The sequence below is a fragment of the Dermacentor albipictus genome, chromosome 1 (assembly GCF_038994185.2).
Source record: "Dermacentor albipictus isolate Rhodes 1998 colony chromosome 1, USDA_Dalb.pri_finalv2, whole genome shotgun sequence".
NCBI classification, from domain to species: Eukaryota; Metazoa; Arthropoda; class Arachnida; order Ixodida; family Ixodidae; genus Dermacentor; species Dermacentor albipictus.
The window spans coordinates 314,746,907-314,763,973 of NC_091821.1; the positions used below are offsets into that span (position 1 = coordinate 314,746,907).

A 17,067-nucleotide genomic window follows, 5' to 3' on the forward strand; every position below is an offset into this window, starting at 1 on the left:
GCAGCGACCGAAGTGATATTCGTGTTGTCTATCGCTTCAACGCAAAGCCAGCGCCAAGGACACGCAGCACGCACAAACCTACCGAGCCGCCGACGTACCCAGACTCTGTTCCCAACGTAGATCGCTCTCAAGATACGACTGCGCGACCGCGCGCAACCGCCACATGTGTAGTTGCAGCCGGAGAGGACGGCGCTCCCTCTCCCTCCCCCCACACCAGCGCCTCGCAACGTTGGGCGCCTCGTGCGCGAGAAGACGGCGAACTTCCTCTTCGCATTCGCCCTACGCAATCGTCGACTCCCCTCGCACGCTTTCACTCGCACACACCGTAGGGCGCGCGGCGACGGTGTGTCCTTGGACTTTATACGGAACCTCACGGCGACGCCGACGGCAGAAGTGCGCTTGGAGTGTCTATGTAATGGTTCTCGCAATAGCGGGAAATTAAGCACGACAAAGTAAAAATCAGTTATCGTAGCCAATATTAAAACCATCAACAGTCCTAGGTTGAAAATTTTAACAATGTTTATTATTCTGAAAATGGAATCGGTAAGAAAAAGATATGTTAAGCCATTATCGTATATTTCAGGGAGATGCAGCCTTGACTGAAAGTCCGAGAATTTGCTTTTAGAGGTGACATAGTTTGATACTATTTTAACAGCGCAGCTGTTTAAGCTTTCGTTACGCCGTGGAGCGTTACCAGAAAACTCGGCCTAGCTGTGCGCCGCCTCGTGTTGCCTAGCAACCACCTGTTAGAGCACCGAGCCACGTAACTTCCTCGCACCCCACGAGCGTGGGGCGGAACTGTGACTTCACAGGCGACTGTGAGCTCGGGTTCGGGCTGGTGCGGCGACACACCGTTCGCCTCTACTCCTTGCGTACGTGCTGCTGCAATGGGGAAGACCGAAGAAAGTCCGGATTCCCGAAGAAGCGACTTACCAGGAAGAGCGCCGTACTGCCAAGCAAGAAGCGATGCGTGGACGCCAACCTGATCCGTAACACCACGCCGAATCTGCGGCTGAGAAGAGGCTTGATGCGGCAGAGAAAACACTCGATGTCGTCGAGAAAGCGATCACGGCCTGCGGCTACTCAAAAACTTCCAGCGTCAAGCCTACCGAGACACGATCGGTGCGAACGGCCGATTCCAGTGCAAATTTCTGTGCATAGAGTTTGGACACAGCTGTCGCGTCTGTGAAGTACAAGGAAGCTCGGAGCGCGGCTCAGCGGGACTACGATCGACGAAGGAGAGCCGATCCTGCCCATCGCGCCAAGGCCGCCGCCTACAAACGCCGTCGCGAGCTGAGGATCCCGAGTTTCAGGCCAGAGACAACGAACGCTGCCGACTGAATGCTCGGTGCCGCCCGGAATCGGTTCCGGGCCTGCGCGTCCATCGAGAACTTCCAACGCCAAGTCCACAAATCCATGAGAAGTGCGAACAACCGCTTCAAGCGCAAATTCCTTGGCATAGAGTTCGGGCACAGTGCGTCTGTAACCGGCTCTGGTTCAATGTGAATCTCTCCATAGTGAGCTCTTTTTTTTATTATTATTATTATTATGGGGTTTTATGTGCCAAAAGCACTTTCTGATTACGAGGCATACCATAGTGGGGGAGTTCGGAAATTTCCACCACCTGGGGTTCTTTAATGGGCACCTAAATCTAAGTACATGGGTGTTTTCACATTTCGCCCCCATCGAAATGCGGCCGCCGTGGCCGGGATCTGATCCCACGAACTCGTGCTTAGCAGCCCAACACCATAGCCACTAAGCAGCCATGGCGGGTTCCATGGTGAGCTCAGTGCGGAACTTAGAACAGAAGAGCTCTGCCTTGCAAGTGCTTCGCGAAGCCTTCCCCAATGCCACCGACCACAACGACTACCACGACGACGGCCGGACCGGATCAACGATGATAACGACTGGTACTGAAGCATTGTACATAATAAATTTTGATGCACGTACTGGGGCTTGTATGCGTGTAACTTGCCGAGGCTTGTCTGGTTTAGCAGCCTAGCCGTGTATGACCTCGCAAGAACTTGGTGAAACTTAGCAAATCTTGGCGACAACACTTAGTATGAGCAAGCCATGCATAACCTCGTAAGTCATGGCAAAACCTAGCAACACTTCGTATGAGTCTAGCCAAGCCATACATAACATCGCAAAACTTAGCAATACCCAGCAACATTTAGTAGGAACCTACCTGAGCCATGTATAACCACGCAAAACTTAGCAAAACCTAGCAACACTTAGCAAAAGCCAGAACTAGCTCTGCTGTGACCCAGCCTTGCTCCACTAGAGCAAACTGCCCACATTTTTATTTGTGCGTCCTAAAAAAATGGAATGTTCTTCAGCCTGATGTTGTTCATTTAGTGAATAAGGATGATTTTTACCCACACCTTATGTCTTATTATTGGTGTTTGTTTTACTATGTATGTAACCTCCCCTGCTGTAATAGTCATAAGTGCAAAGAAAGTATCAAAAAAATAAATAAAACAAGAAATAACATGTTTGTGCTCACACTGTGAAATTTCCGTGAAGGAATCAATAAAGACAAATTATGTACAGCCACTTTACTTTATTAGCGAGACAAAAATCTGTTAAAAGATGGCACTTCTATGACAATCTACAAACATCAACAGTAGCATCTTATATATAATATTTATATGTATATAGTGTATACGTTATGAAGCGCTGAATTCAGATTCACATTTCAAACAGTGAACACTTAGCAGAGGTATGTGCATCAAAACAGTCACAATAATGTAACTGCCCATTTATGCCACAATAGTAACATGGCATATTTTGTGCGGAAAGACATATTTATGCGCACTGACAGCAGTATATGAACAGAATGTTCCTAGCAAGATGTTCTTGTGGGCAAGTCATATTGCACCCATTGATAAGTTTAACATGTGGCAGTGCACCAGGCACTCTTGTTTACATAGCTAGAACACTCTTTGTTGCCACATTGAAAAGCCACACTTCCTGCTACAGCACAATGTGGCCAGTAAACAGCAAGGCATAGTTTCTTTATGCTCAACAAAGCGGATTTCACACATTGAGGAAAGCATTACAAAGGCAATCTTGGAGATATAAAACTCGTGAAGCAAGCATATCAATGGGCTCTCTATATATTGACAACATAGTGAACGAAGCATTAGCAGCAGTGGCTGACATTTCTATTGATCCTCTGCTGTTTTTCCTGCCGGAACGCTTGTCTGAGCCCCTGCCTGTCACCAAGAGCACACTTGTGCAAGTCAAACACTTATTTGTACAGCACTCACACCTTTAAATAACTTGTATTAGTACATTACAAGCTAAAATTGCATCAGCCAAGGTTAAGAAGTTTCCAACATTTTGGGACTGGCCCAGTCCTTCTTCAGGGAGTGACTGAAGCGACCGAAGAAATAGCGTACTCGGCTGGAGCAGTTTGTGCTTCTGATATTTTCCACCCAGCCAGACATATCTCTGTCAAAGATGTTTCTTTTAATGCATACTAGTACGTATGTACTGTATTGTGCTGGACAGAGGTTGCTAAAAAAGAATTCAAGAGTAAAATTTTGTCATTTTGGTGTTCTGACAAACAAAAACTCGTCACCACTTAATTTTGCCATATCTCAAACAATAGCAAGGTAAATTACATTCACAATTCTATTTAATACCTCCTCTTTCTATTAGGGTCCCATATTTTGGTATTAAACACTTAATAAGCCTCTTGGATATCAAATGTGCCAAGAAACCCATTGGAACAGCCACTGTTTCCTAAAAAGTACATTTACATAGAATAACTTTAGTGTTACTATGATGTAAGAACTGAAGCAACAATGAAAAATATGGTGAATATAGGCTGCCTACCATCGACAACTCAAATATTTAACTACTTGGCTTTCACGCAAGTGTTGCTGTGGTGCTAAAGAGGCAGGCAGGGTACAGTTATGCGTAAAATATGCTACAATTCATGCTGCAATCAATTTGGCATATATCTCTCAATGCCTCAAAATAAACATGATTTGACTGCCACAGAGCTTTCACTTGCTGCACTGTGTACCTATGACACAAACAAAACTCTTTTCATTGCACTTCGCAATAAATGATCATCAGAACTCATAATTAATTCATTTGCAAATCCTGTGAGGAAATAATGAAAATCAAATGTGAATGTTCAATGCTGGACAAATGGCATGACCACTGCTCGTGGGACTCTTGTGACACATGGTAAGGTTGCAGTTTGACACACAGATTAAAAGCAAGCACATACAGACCTGTTTCTCATTTCATTTGAAACATGATGTGCATTAATAAAAACAATAGCCATTGTCTTAGCATTCCAAGCTTTGCTTTTGTGCAAAAAGGTCTAAGAAAAATGACATCTTCTTCATTCATAATGAAGGTTATAAACTAATCACAATATACAACAATGCACTAGCTGCACCAAATCGAAAATATCGAGCCACCTGTTGTGGCCTTCCAAAAGCAAGACAAGCTTTCTCTCTTACTTATTTTGCTGTAGTAAACAACAGCACCAAAAGCATTCTAGCTTTGTCACTACAAATGCAAATGAAGCCAAAAGTGTCACTGTTTCAAACAGTCCTTCAGCCTCAAGTATGTTAAAACATTTGCATATTTACTTTATAATCTAGTTTGCATAATTAATAAGATAAAATGTCAAATATATCTGTTGGTGTGTTCAACAAGTAATTAGGTTTTGCACTTTGGGCTTGCACTGATGTGGTGCTGATAGGAACACTCGCAATAAGATATTGGGACACACTTCATGGTGCAGCACAAAAAACGTCCTATTGCAGCTATAGTCTTCACCTTCTGTGCACCTTCGAATCAATGGCGGTGTCCTCAGAGCATCACTAACCTTGAGAGATATGGCTAGACAGCTCGCATTGGCTTTGTACAACCAGTACAGTACATTTATATCATGTTTGCCCGTGTTGCTGATATTCCAGCCCCGTCCATGACTTTGCCAACGAAGTTGACGATGGCCGATGCTGGCTGCTCTGGATCCAGTTCAGCAAACAAGTGGCACTGGTTGTCTGTCTTGCTAGCTGGTTTACGGGCCACAAAGCCAAAGCACCTATTTTGTTACAAAAGATGGAAGAAACGTAACTGTTAAGACTAGCTATTGCAGCCATCAAACATACTTCCTGAAAAGACAACACTGTGTACAGCTATGCAATAATGCCGCTTTCAATCTAGTACTGCCATCTTTGTTTGATAGCCATCTTCTCTTCTTTATGAATGATGTGCTATTACATGCATTTTAAGATGCTCTAAAGTATTTGGTGACACTGGCCACAAGTAAGATAGAGGTTCACAGGAAAATGAAAAACTGAAGTAGTCAACATTAGTCAAACAATGGATGTCATCGGAGCCAACGTTTTCACAAGGGGTCTTGCATTCATCAAAACCACATCCTCATTTGTGTTTTCAACCAATCCTGCTTCAAATCTAATATTGCTCTTTATGTCCCTTATAGATATCCTACTATATACCAGTGTTTATTTGAGCAAGAAAACAAGGGTGATGCAGTGGTGCTGCTCGCAACTCTTTAACTAGTAGCTCAGCTGGCTTTTCTTGCGTGCACCATGGCAGCTGTTTGCGTGCACGAGTCATTGAATAAATTAGTCAACACCCTTCACCCTCTCAGCCCCCATCGCTTCCTCAAATGTTTTCTGGGAGCCCTGCCAGCCAGAAGTGTGCCTCATCCACTTTAGTGGCAGTAAGATCGTCACTCAGCAAAAGTTAAATGCATCAGGACTTATTGAAAGCTTTCTATACTATCTTTTTACACATGCCAAATAACCATACGTGAAAGACAGTGCAGCAACACTAATTAACCTTCGATATCTTCACAGAAAACCAATAAGCTATTACTGTAACTGAATATCTTTGAATATATGCTCAATATGGATATTTGAGGACTCAATCTTAAGTGGCTAGTTGGTAACTGTAAAAAATGCATCCTACTTCTACAGACAAGATGACTCAGACAATACTGAACAAGATTTAAACCAATAAATTCTCCCCCTTCTGCTTTCATTTACCAAACCAGCTAAAGTAAGTTGCAACTACAGTACATGTACTACAATTAAATTTTGGTTTGCCTCCACTCTGTACCTTGTGTTAGTAAGAGTTTCACCATCATAATAATCATAAATATACCTGATCCATGTTATTCTGCATAGCTACAGCCTCTATAAGAAACGAATTGCACCGCTTTCACATCTACCGCACTATGAAGTACCTTAAATATTATGAGACTTGAGGCTTCACTGTCAGTTAAAGGAGCATTAGTCCTAAAAGTACAATGTTTCACCTTTTCTTTCTTAGGTATTCACTTCATAATTATGGCATAAGGCCTCTATTCCTTGAAAGCATAGCAAATACAGTTCAATGCCTCTACAATGAATGCCCCTCTAGTGAACACTTCTACGACAAGATGAGCTGATAAAGAAGGCGTTTCAGCCCAATATACAGGTCCTGGCCAAATTCTAATTTTTGTATGCATTACAGTGTTGTGGACACCTGTAAAACAAAATGTAGAATGCAGAAATTCATGCATCTCTGACAAATGATTTGTTTTTCTCACAAGTGGACTCATGAGCCTACTTGGTTTCTGTAATATCAGAGCCACTGTCCAGTGACACAATAACGTCTTATGGATATCTTATGGAAATCCACTGCCAGGACATGGATATCCTAGGGGTATGTGGAATATGTCCTAAGAGCATCCCTCACATGGCCGCTTGGCCCTCACATGACTGGCAATGGTGGGCATGGCTATGACACCTGTGATAGTGGCAGTCTCTTCCAAAGGGAAGAGTCTTGGTCCTGGCAGACCAGACACACCTACAGACCACTGTTTGAGGTACAACACTAGGAAGCAAGCCAACATCTTGCACCTTGTATGGAAGTGCACAATCTTCATCCAGCTTTATCACAAGAATATAAGCAGGCCCACTCACAGCCCTCTAATCCACAAGATTTTTAGCAGTGTATGAGGTTAAGATGGGAGCAATAGCACAGAAAGGGAATCCTAGGCTCTCTCTTGGAGTGCTCCGAGAGATGGCTTTGACCGCGAAATTTTAACTTTGCCCAATCCAAGCTCTTCTTGCCTCTCTTTTTCTCCCGAGATGGTCACCACCAAGAAGGAAGATTGCACCAATTACACCGCAGGTGCCACTGCATCATAGTGCACACAGGAAGCGCTGGTCAACACGATAGCAAACAATCATGCAGGAAGATCTGGATTCTGCAATAGCTATGGTAGCACCCAACCTCATATCGATGATGAAAACTGAAGGTACCCAGTGTGCACAGCTGAACACTTTGACAAGCAGCATTAGCATTTTGCAAACCTCAATGCAATAAGGTATATGTTGCAATAGGACATTCCACTGGATGAAGAATACAGAAAAATATTAGTGGCTTCTTTCATAAGGTATCTTTTGATTTCATGTCAAACAAAGGTTTTCTTTTGTGGAACGTGCTTAGCCTGCTCTGACGCAAGCAGTATTGTGCACAATCATTACAATCAAGTGACCTGCATAATGAAAGATTCTGGAGGTACAATGCACCTATTTTTAAAGGTGTGTGACTGTATAATTAAATACAGCACCTTTTAATGTGAGCAGTTCAAAATATCCACCAAGTGCAGCATGAATGCCAACGTGAAGCAGGAGTTTGTAGTAGTTATATCATAGAAATGGGAGCAGTGGTGACATGGCACCACAAGCTGCTCATGCGCATATCTGTCAGCCTAGTGCAGCAGTTGAAGGCCTCAACATGACCATGCTACCAAAAATGATGCTACGCCACCAAACCAAATCTTCCATCCCTATTCACTCTGCACTTTGCATTCGACACAATTCCCTACTGCTACTCTGCACAGCTTCCCTGTGAACACAGAGGGCCCCTCTTATCTCATAGAGTGCTCACTGGTTTAGGCTTTAGGCAATATGGTCAAGCAGTGTGGGCAGTGATGGTCAACAGTGGTGCATGGTAACACATGAGCACCATTTCTTGCTTCGATTATGCAACCAGCCTACTTCTATGAAAAGGCTCTCGTGACCTGGCTCGCATATTAAACTGGTTGAATTAAAAAGCGATGTAACTAATAATTTGTTGCACTCGCGAGGAATTGAGGCTTCATATGGAAAGTAATGTGTCGGTAGTTAACAACCAAAAAAGAAAGACAAAATTTCATGTCAGCACTTTAACAAATTGTACACTGATGTTTTGCAGCACAAGAGTTACATACCTAGCAGTGACAGTGACTCCTGCATCTTCGTCTTTCTGAGTCCAGCGCCTGTCATCAGGGTCAGTGCCACAGAAACTGATCGCGTTAAGCGCGTAATGCCTCCTAAAGAATAACCTGGAAGAAATATTTGTTCATGTAAGAATGAAAGCTGCTGTTGTAGGACATGTTACAATGCAAACAAAACTAACTGTGCTCTAATTAATTCTCTATAAGCTACAACAGTATGTAAAATCTGCATTAACTCTTGTATTGGAAGCCATGGCATAAAATACAACATGCAATTTTCTTGGGATCATGGCATTTCCTCAATATGTTGGTCTGTACATGCACCAAATTAGCAGAAGAGCCAAGTAGTTTTTACACAAATGAATATTATAGATTGATGTGCAAACTTGCAATCAGTATCCTTAAATGAATTAAATAATCAGGAAAGCAACAGCACTTGTATCAACCTCTTATGAAGCTTTCCTTAAACAACATGGGAGGGACTCTTACTGGAGAAGGCAGCAACACAAGAGTTGCCAACATTTCCAATGTCATCAGAATAAATCACTCTTACTGAAATAAGAAACTGTGCTTAACTTATCTGCTAGTGCAAAAGGCTTTGCAGTAACGTGACCTTCATAATTCAATTGTTTTTCTTTGTTTTTCTTTTTTTTGTCAAGAGGAGTTGTGCAGCACAAGAATGTGAAAGGTACATTGAGCACAATGTCCTATGGTGTTTCTACTACATCATAACCTCGTTAAACCGTACCCGCGTAAACAGCAGTTTCATTTTAACAGTAGTAAAGTCAAATCCTCGACTCAGTGGCCATTGAACATAATGTGTTTTGTATCTGCATAAACCATACCAGTTTATTGCGTACGTGTCAGTTAGCATGTAGTGTGTCGACTCTTCGTCATGCAAACATGACGGTGCGTCGTCTCTATCGGGCGGCTCGGCAGAACAACAAGCCTCAGAGATCGGAACAACTGCTTCCAAGCGCCCTGTGCATTTGCGCGTGAAGCCACATCAACATCATTTCGACGCCATGCCAGAGAGCGTTGTGGCATCATGCAAATGAGTACTCGCGCCATGCCAAAGCTGGGATAAAAAAGACGTCGGGTGCTCAGCATAAAAGAAAAATTAGACATTGTTCGTGCTATCTAATGTGACACGAAGAAGTCGGCGCTGGCACGCGACAGCCTACAGGGATCTGCTGTTGACTACGGTGTGTGGCATTTGGAACGTGAAGTTGCTTGGCAGCGCTCCTGCAACCGTGAAGAGATGTCGGCTACAAGGTTCAACTTTTCGTCATTGTTGCCTGTTGTTGCTGAAGTGTCGATTAGTGACAGTTATGAGGAGGACACGGAAAGCGACAGCACAGGCGATTCAGGCCTGACAGTGGCAAACGCTGCACGTTACGTCATCCTCATGAATGCAATCGTCGCTACGAGAACAGAACTCCGCAATGAAAAAGGTGCCCTGCGACTTCTGCAACGCTACCGTGCACTTGCACGGAGAATACGTAACGCTAACGAGGAATCTGCCATGCGAGTGTTTGCCGAGAAGACGGAGCTGGCTGAAAAGCTGGCACGCAGCTTCAGTACGTTTGAGGCCACTGTCGTCACTGCTAGGCCGCATCAAACGAAAATAACACTTTTGTCGCACGAAGTGAATGAATACTGCATGTTTATTTTCCCTTACATCGCACTCTCTCCGCGTTCCGTTTTTGACAGGTAAGTGGGTGCGATCTCGTGCTGTTTTGGTTAAACAGTACTACCGTTTAGTACGTACTTTTTCCGAGCTCTGGCCAGCTACAGTTTAACAAGGTTTCACTGTAATACTCCTGTTCTCAGCACATACTTGCCCTAACATCACCAATGTCGTTACGACCAGCAGCTCTCTTGGCTGCCCGATCCACTTCAGTTTCGTTGCGATGTTTTTCATAATTAAAATTATTTTTGCCTTTCTATATGAACTGACATGTGAAAGGAGGTATGAGTAAAATGTGAAAAAAACAATTTTGTGACATGATGAAAAAATCACAGGAGCTGACCTTTAAAACCTTTAGAAGTGAGCAACAGTGCCACCCACAGCTACAGGTAAGCAAGATTTAGCTCAGGAGGCTTACGTGCTCACTCCCAAGTATTGGGCGGTCACATGAATACCTGAGCCTACACAAGTCCCTCTGAGCATCTGTTGTAGCTATCCACAATACACTATATGTACACACCAGTTACAAACATATGTCATACTTTCGGTTGTTGTCAGTGAGAGTGATGCCCTGCGAGGAGACCTTGAAGTGGACTACAGTGGGCACAGGTGGTGGTGAGATGGCCAGCAGCTCAGCCATAGCGCGCCGCACTGCCTGCGGGCCTGTCAGCGACTCCATGTCCATGGTGCACAGGTAAAGCACATTGCAAGCTGCATAAAAAAAGGCACATGTGCATCACACAATGTTTGAAGGTCTGTTTCCTAAAACTCATCAAGTCTCTTAGAATACCAACTAGAGGGAAATATGCACTACCATCTATGCAAGTCTTTAAGGGGCATAGTGGCTCCGTGGGAATGCCAAGATATGAAAAGTTTAATGTCTTTTAATTGTCCCTTGCCCCTCCCTAGCAAATGGAATGCCATCACCATGTCTGGGAACCAAAAGCATGATCTCATGCTCAGTAGAGCACAGAAACATAGCCATTGAGCCACTGTGTCTGGTGCATATCATAAAGAGTTGCAGATTCACAGGCCACATAGTATCACAAGCTGCCTCATATGTGAGCATCGCATTCTCACAAGCGAGAATGAACTGGGCATTTCCACAGGTGTCTATTAGATTACATTCCAACCCAGCTACATCAGTCATGGTAACCAGACAAGAGCCCAAGTTTCATGCTTCTTCCTGATAAAAAATACAAACCAGATAAGCTTTTAAAGCACATACAGCACTCTGAAAAGTACACGTATCAATGTAAACATAAGTGTATGTGCCTCAAAATTGAAATGTGTTCACCATATGGCCAACGGAACCTTTTCACGAATGAACCAGGAAGCATAATATGGCTGTCACCCGCTCTACTAAGAATATTTCCTAAATTTCAGTCCTATTTTATGACAATAGAGAAGCATGCTTGGCAGAGTCAAATTTTAGTACAAATGGACTCACAAGTTACTGTGTCAGTATTGGGCTCAACCACATGAAGCCAATAGACCAACAAGACCAAGGAAAGCATAGCGGAAATTACCTGTGATTTTAATTAAAATGTAGAAACGATAAGGTACAAGAAAGTGAAAGTGGATGAATGAACAATTTGCCACTGGTCAATTCTGCCGGCCGTTTTATTAGATGTTTCATATGTGTACAAAATTCGACCCTGGGAGTGTTAGACAGCACCCCTCGTGGCTATGGCAACATGTGTAGAATATCCTTTTACGTGTAGAAGCAACCTAAACACAGGGAAACTGGCCTAAAGAACTTCATATGCCACCTGAAGCCATCAAGGCTGCCAGAGTAGAGATCCCTGCTATGCAATGAACGACTGTTCATTGCATAGAAAGAGAATGATCATCCCTGTAGCTCAATTTGTAGAACCTTGCACATGTAATGCATAAGATGTGGGTTTGGCTCCCCCTTGCGGCAAGTCGTCGTTTTGTTCACTTCCATTTCCCTTTATCTTAATATTTCTATATTTCAATTAGAACCACAGATAAATCCCCCTATGTCTTCCTTGGCTTCATCCCAATGGTCCACCAATATATGACGGACATCCAGATAAGGTACGAATGCTGACATCCAGCAGAGAACATTCACGGATATCCGCTGGGCATACGGATAACATGCGAACATTCAAGTCCCATACAAGGTGCTCTGTGGACAAACAAAGTTATTAAGAACTAATCCGTTTTATACAGTAGGTATCTTACAGATGTCGTTACTATAGGATATTTGACAGAGGACATCGCTGGGAGCTATACTTTTTTCGGCCTCAGAGAAAGAATCAAATGTTGATATAGAATACGTAGCGTGTTTTCTCTTCTTTCCAACGGTTTAGCCTACAGTAATCGTTTTACACTAAGCAAATACAGTTCGCTAACCATGCTAGTACAGGCAACAGCAAACGTTTTTGGAAGTGATACAGCTTACGCTGATACAGCTTTAAGACAAAAGCAGGAACTTATTTCTTCAATCAGCATCAAAAGTATACCAGCCAGTCTTCTTGTGATATTCTTGTGTTCGGAGTTGCTGCACTGCACCTCCGCGCTGCTGAACTACATCCTTACAATGCAAAGGCACACAGCCAAGTAGTCCAGACTTCAACACTGGCAAAACAAAGAGTTGTCAGTTGCGTAAGCCATTCGTCCAGTGCCTGCATGTTTTGGCATAGCCTTTCGTGTCTTGGCCAAAATTTAACCAGGAGAATGAACGGTAAGTGAAGCGATCGTAATTAATTTTGGATGCTCTATATATTTGATCGTGTGTTGTCAGGAGCTTGCCGTAACAGCTGGTCGTCACAATGGAAGCAACATTACATCTGCAACTGATGAACCGTTGCAACAAATTAAATCAGACATGCTCACGGATCCTTGGCATGTTCGAAGTGATTTGACACATAATGTCCCTTATATTATGGAAAGATTGCCGTGCAGTCGAATAGCATGCTTTGCTTGCATCTAGAGTATGAAAGTAAGCTAGCTGTTCGCCATTGCGGGAATGCAGCAGCTAGCTATTTGCTACAGCCATGTAGACTACATGCAGTCGAAAGTCATTGTCATGTCAAGATTGAAATGCACAGGGTACAATACTACGAATAGCATCAAGCTGCTATAATTGGTGTACAGAAAAGCGTCAGGTAACGCATTGAAATCATTTATGAAAATTTCAAACAATGCAGGACAAATTTCAAAGTGGCAAGACCTGTCACTTGAGCCTTTATTTAGTTCTGACGAATCAATGTATTGTGGCTAGGGCTTGGTTTAAATTATGGGAGATCAGATTTTTCAGCTTTGTGTTGAGATATGCATTTGTAAGCTGTAAAAAATGTTTTGCTTGCTTGCTTCAGTACATTCGACATGTGTGATTGCATGGTTCATTAAGAGCACTTTTTTCTTGAAACTGGCAACATTCAAGATGGCATCAATATACTTGATTTTTCAGATGTAGATTGAATAAAAACAATGAAAAGGAAACAGCTCACTGAAGATGACAATACAGCGTTGTCCATAAACCACCAGCCTATAAAAAGACCCCAATTTGCTGACCTTTTCATATATGTCACATAACCTGTGCAGTACTTGCCGAGGCCTACTTTACTGAAGAACATTTGTGTGAAGATTGCCCGCAGTTGCTTATAAGTGCTTTGGTCTCCAGCTTGCAGCCTGGTGTCTGGAAGCACGTATGTATGCTGATTGTTGTATGTTGCTTTTGTATCCCAAATAAATTTAAGAAACGCTGTATAAGCGTCTGTTCCAAGCAGTGCACTAGTATGATATGTCTCCGTTAAAATCAGTGCCATAATTGTTAGTGTGTTGCAGCATTTATATTGCAGCAAAAAAGCATGCATGTGAATGTTGCAACAGCACTGATGTTATGGCATTGACTTGATTGGCGGAAGACCACAGCTGGTGCAGGTATATTTTTTTTTTTTTAGAAAAATAATTCCTCTAAATTTTGTCTACAAACAACAGCCAGATGAATCTCACCTGCTCCTTGCTGCAGGAGACTAGAAGCCGTAGCAGCAGTTGTTGGTGCTGTGGTGCTGTCCACAACATCGCCTGCCCAAACAGGCACACCTCCAATTTCTGCAAGGCAAAGACTCCTGTTACTGTCTTGCATCATGAAGGCAATCAGCAAAGCTGTCATCACTAGAATGATTTATATCTAGGAATTTTGGTCACTGCTTGGAGAAAGGATCACATTGGTCTAAATCTAGGAATATTTTGAAATTTGATGATGGACTTTTTTTCCACAGTCACACATTGCAAACTAAGTACTACTGTTTGTGTTGATATGTATTTATATTTCAAGTGCATACGTCTTCATCCTTTGAAAAGACTGAACTTGTCATTGTCTTAAAAATTAACGAGTGTTTCCAATGCATATAGAAGGCACTTCCATTGCAGTTAGATTTTGTTTCATCTTTCGGCAATTGTTGAGCTCAGTACAAATAAATACGACTGTTAAAATAACGAATTGTATGGTGACAGAAAGAAAATTTAAAAAATGAAGTTTCTTTTTATATAAGAAAAGCTGAGAAGTTCACTTTTACAGAAATCTTACAGATTTCTCTGAATCTGTTTCTCTGCTGGGGAGAAATTGGATCCCAATGTTGATAACACGGGCAACCACACCAAAACAGCTGGTATGCATAATGAGCAGTTATGATATCAAGAGTTGCTACTAAATTTACTCAGAGCAACAGCTTATAGTGATCAGTTGGTACTACACACTGAGTAGATTTATCACACAAACTTCCACATTCAACTTATTTTAATAACCTGGTATTGAGGAGTACTGTGGGGCAACAATGACACGAAAATTAGGAAACAAAATCCACAATTAGTTGAGGTCTGCATTAATCTGAAAGTGCCTCAATATTTCGCAGTACTCATGCCCCACATATCTTAATAATGAGGATGTTAGCTCTGGCATTGGATGATACCATGCTGGAAGTATGAAATTCCAATATGGCACACAACACATACCGGGTATGCGAGGTATTTGAGAACACTATTCCTTACTGCCATAGACACCAGCAGGCTCATCATATCTATCTAGGAGTGCAGCTTCTTGTTGGTTGACCCCTTATCATTCATTCTGCACAGCTTGTTCAAAGATGGAAGCATGCAGGTTGATGCGGGAAATGAAACGCTGTGCAGTCATCGTCACCCTGGCCACACACCACAGTGACTTGGAAATTGCCAACTTTCTTAATGTAGCGAAGTCTTTCGTTTACAAGGCGTGGACAGAACTGATTTGTTCTGGCGGTGACATGGCATCTGTGGTGAAAAGGAAAAAGCACACTCAGCTGTCAGACGTCCTCGGAACCCCTGATTTTCTCCAGCGGATGCAAGTTATGGTGAGAGACGACCCAGGAAAGTCAATGCGGGTCATTGCAAAGGAGCTCCAAGTCGCAGAGTCGAACTGCCAGGCTCGCTTTGCCCGAAGACTTGAGCTGCCATTTCTATGTCATGAGGAGGGGCCAATTCATGCCGTATAAAACTCGGGAGAATCATCTGCTCCAGCCCAAGCACTTGCTAAGCAAGCTGAAGACACCTGAGGAGCCTGGAATGCTCCGTTTTCTTTTTTTCAGATGAAAAGAACTGACCAAGACCACGAAGTTAACCACCGTAACAATAGGTGGCTTTGAGCAAGTGTGATGAGGTGCCTATAGTGATGCACACAAAATTTCCATCATCTGTGATGGTGTTAGCCATCGTCAGCAACAAGGCTGATGCATGCTACCACACTTTTTTACAGAAGGACTCTGCATTAATGCTGCCACATACATGGAGGTGCTTGCCACCATTGTGAAGACTTGGATAGAGACTGTTAAAAACAAAGACCTTATGTCTTTCAGCAAAATTTGGCTCCCATTCACACCGCCTACATCACCCAGGAGCGGCTGGCTGACAACTTCTACGACCACGTCACTCCCATCTTGTGGCCTCCTAGTTCTCCAGATTTATATCCGCTCGACTATTATGTCTGAGGTGCCGTTGAGAGAGAGAGGCCAACAAATAGACCCATAATACAAAAGACTTGCTGAAGGCCGTCATTACTGATTCAATGGCCAACATCTCTAAGGTCCACCTGATCCATGCACACAGCCATTTCCAAAGCTGAATTGAATCAGTCATTGCTGTGGATGGTGGATTCATTGAGTAATTGTGGAAATCAACAGTAAGAGAAGTATTTCTCACACTTTGATGAAGACATCTGCTTTTGCTGGAGATGTTCTTCTCTGCCTGAATCCAATATTATCTTCTCAAATGCCTCATGCACCCGCTATCGATAACTGCAGGGCACTTTATCTTGTTCAGAAATAAATTCATATCATGAAGCAAGACTACTATATGCTGACCAAAAATGGTGCAAGTGAAAGATTAAAATATGTTAAAGCTTTATCACAGAAGCCAAAAATTGGCTTCTAAAGTACTTGCCTGGTAAAGCACTTGGCAGCTAAATCAACCATTTTATTACAACAGCATGTAGCAGTGCTGAGTTCTTGTGCTTGTGAAATGCTCACACACACTTAGAGAAATTTAAGCTCCTTGCATATAACTCTGCACACTGGGAGGGGCATTTAACAGCACAAGGTGGCAGCATCCCACAGGCCCAAATCAAATAAACAGGTAAAGGAATACTCACCAGACTCTGGCAACAACAGTCGGCAAGGAAGAGCCAGCGGCGTGATGGAGTGCTGATAAACAAGAGCAGACAGGCTCCCTGCATGCACACACAAAAATGTATTCAGAAGTTTGCTCAGACAATTATGCACAAACTGTGGTGGGCCGATTAGCTACACTCTTCAATTTTTGCTCTACATTGTGATACAGTACTGATGAAGGTGACCTTCTTGAATCAAGAACTCTCTACATTAATGAAGCAAAATATGTTCGCACAGCCCAAATAATAGTAAAGATGATGCTCAGACAAAAAGGGCAACTAAGCTATGCGCAGACCCACATGCAGTCTACACGCGCTACAAGAGAAGTCATATAGGTAGGTTATTATTTTTCAAATAACGAAGACGTAAAATTAAGACTAAGGAACATTGCAACACAAACATTTTAGATTGTGCCCAACCTTTCCTTTTTTATCCTTCTT

General features: G+C 42.9%; 1 protein-coding gene across 7 annotated transcripts in view; it reads right to left on the reverse strand.

Annotated features, from left to right (window-relative positions):
• Positions 1-2,543: 2,543 nt before the first annotated feature.
• by (focal adhesion protein tensin) overlaps positions 2,544-17,067 on the reverse strand; it is a 354,735-nt gene continuing 340,211 nt past the window's right edge. For all 7 annotated transcript variants that reach the window (XM_065435184.1, XM_065435202.1, XM_065435175.1 and 4 more), the window contains 5 exons: positions 16,609-16,686; positions 13,941-14,039; positions 10,499-10,667; positions 8,261-8,374; positions 2,544-5,074 (listed from right to left, as the gene is read on the reverse strand). In XM_065435184.1, coding sequence (XP_065291256.1) covers positions 4,912-5,074; positions 8,261-8,374; positions 10,499-10,667; positions 13,941-14,039; positions 16,609-16,686 — 623 coding nt within the window. In that variant the 3' untranslated portion in view covers positions 2,544-4,911. The remainder of the gene's footprint in view (positions 5,075-8,260; positions 8,375-10,498; positions 10,668-13,940; positions 14,040-16,608; positions 16,687-17,067) is intronic.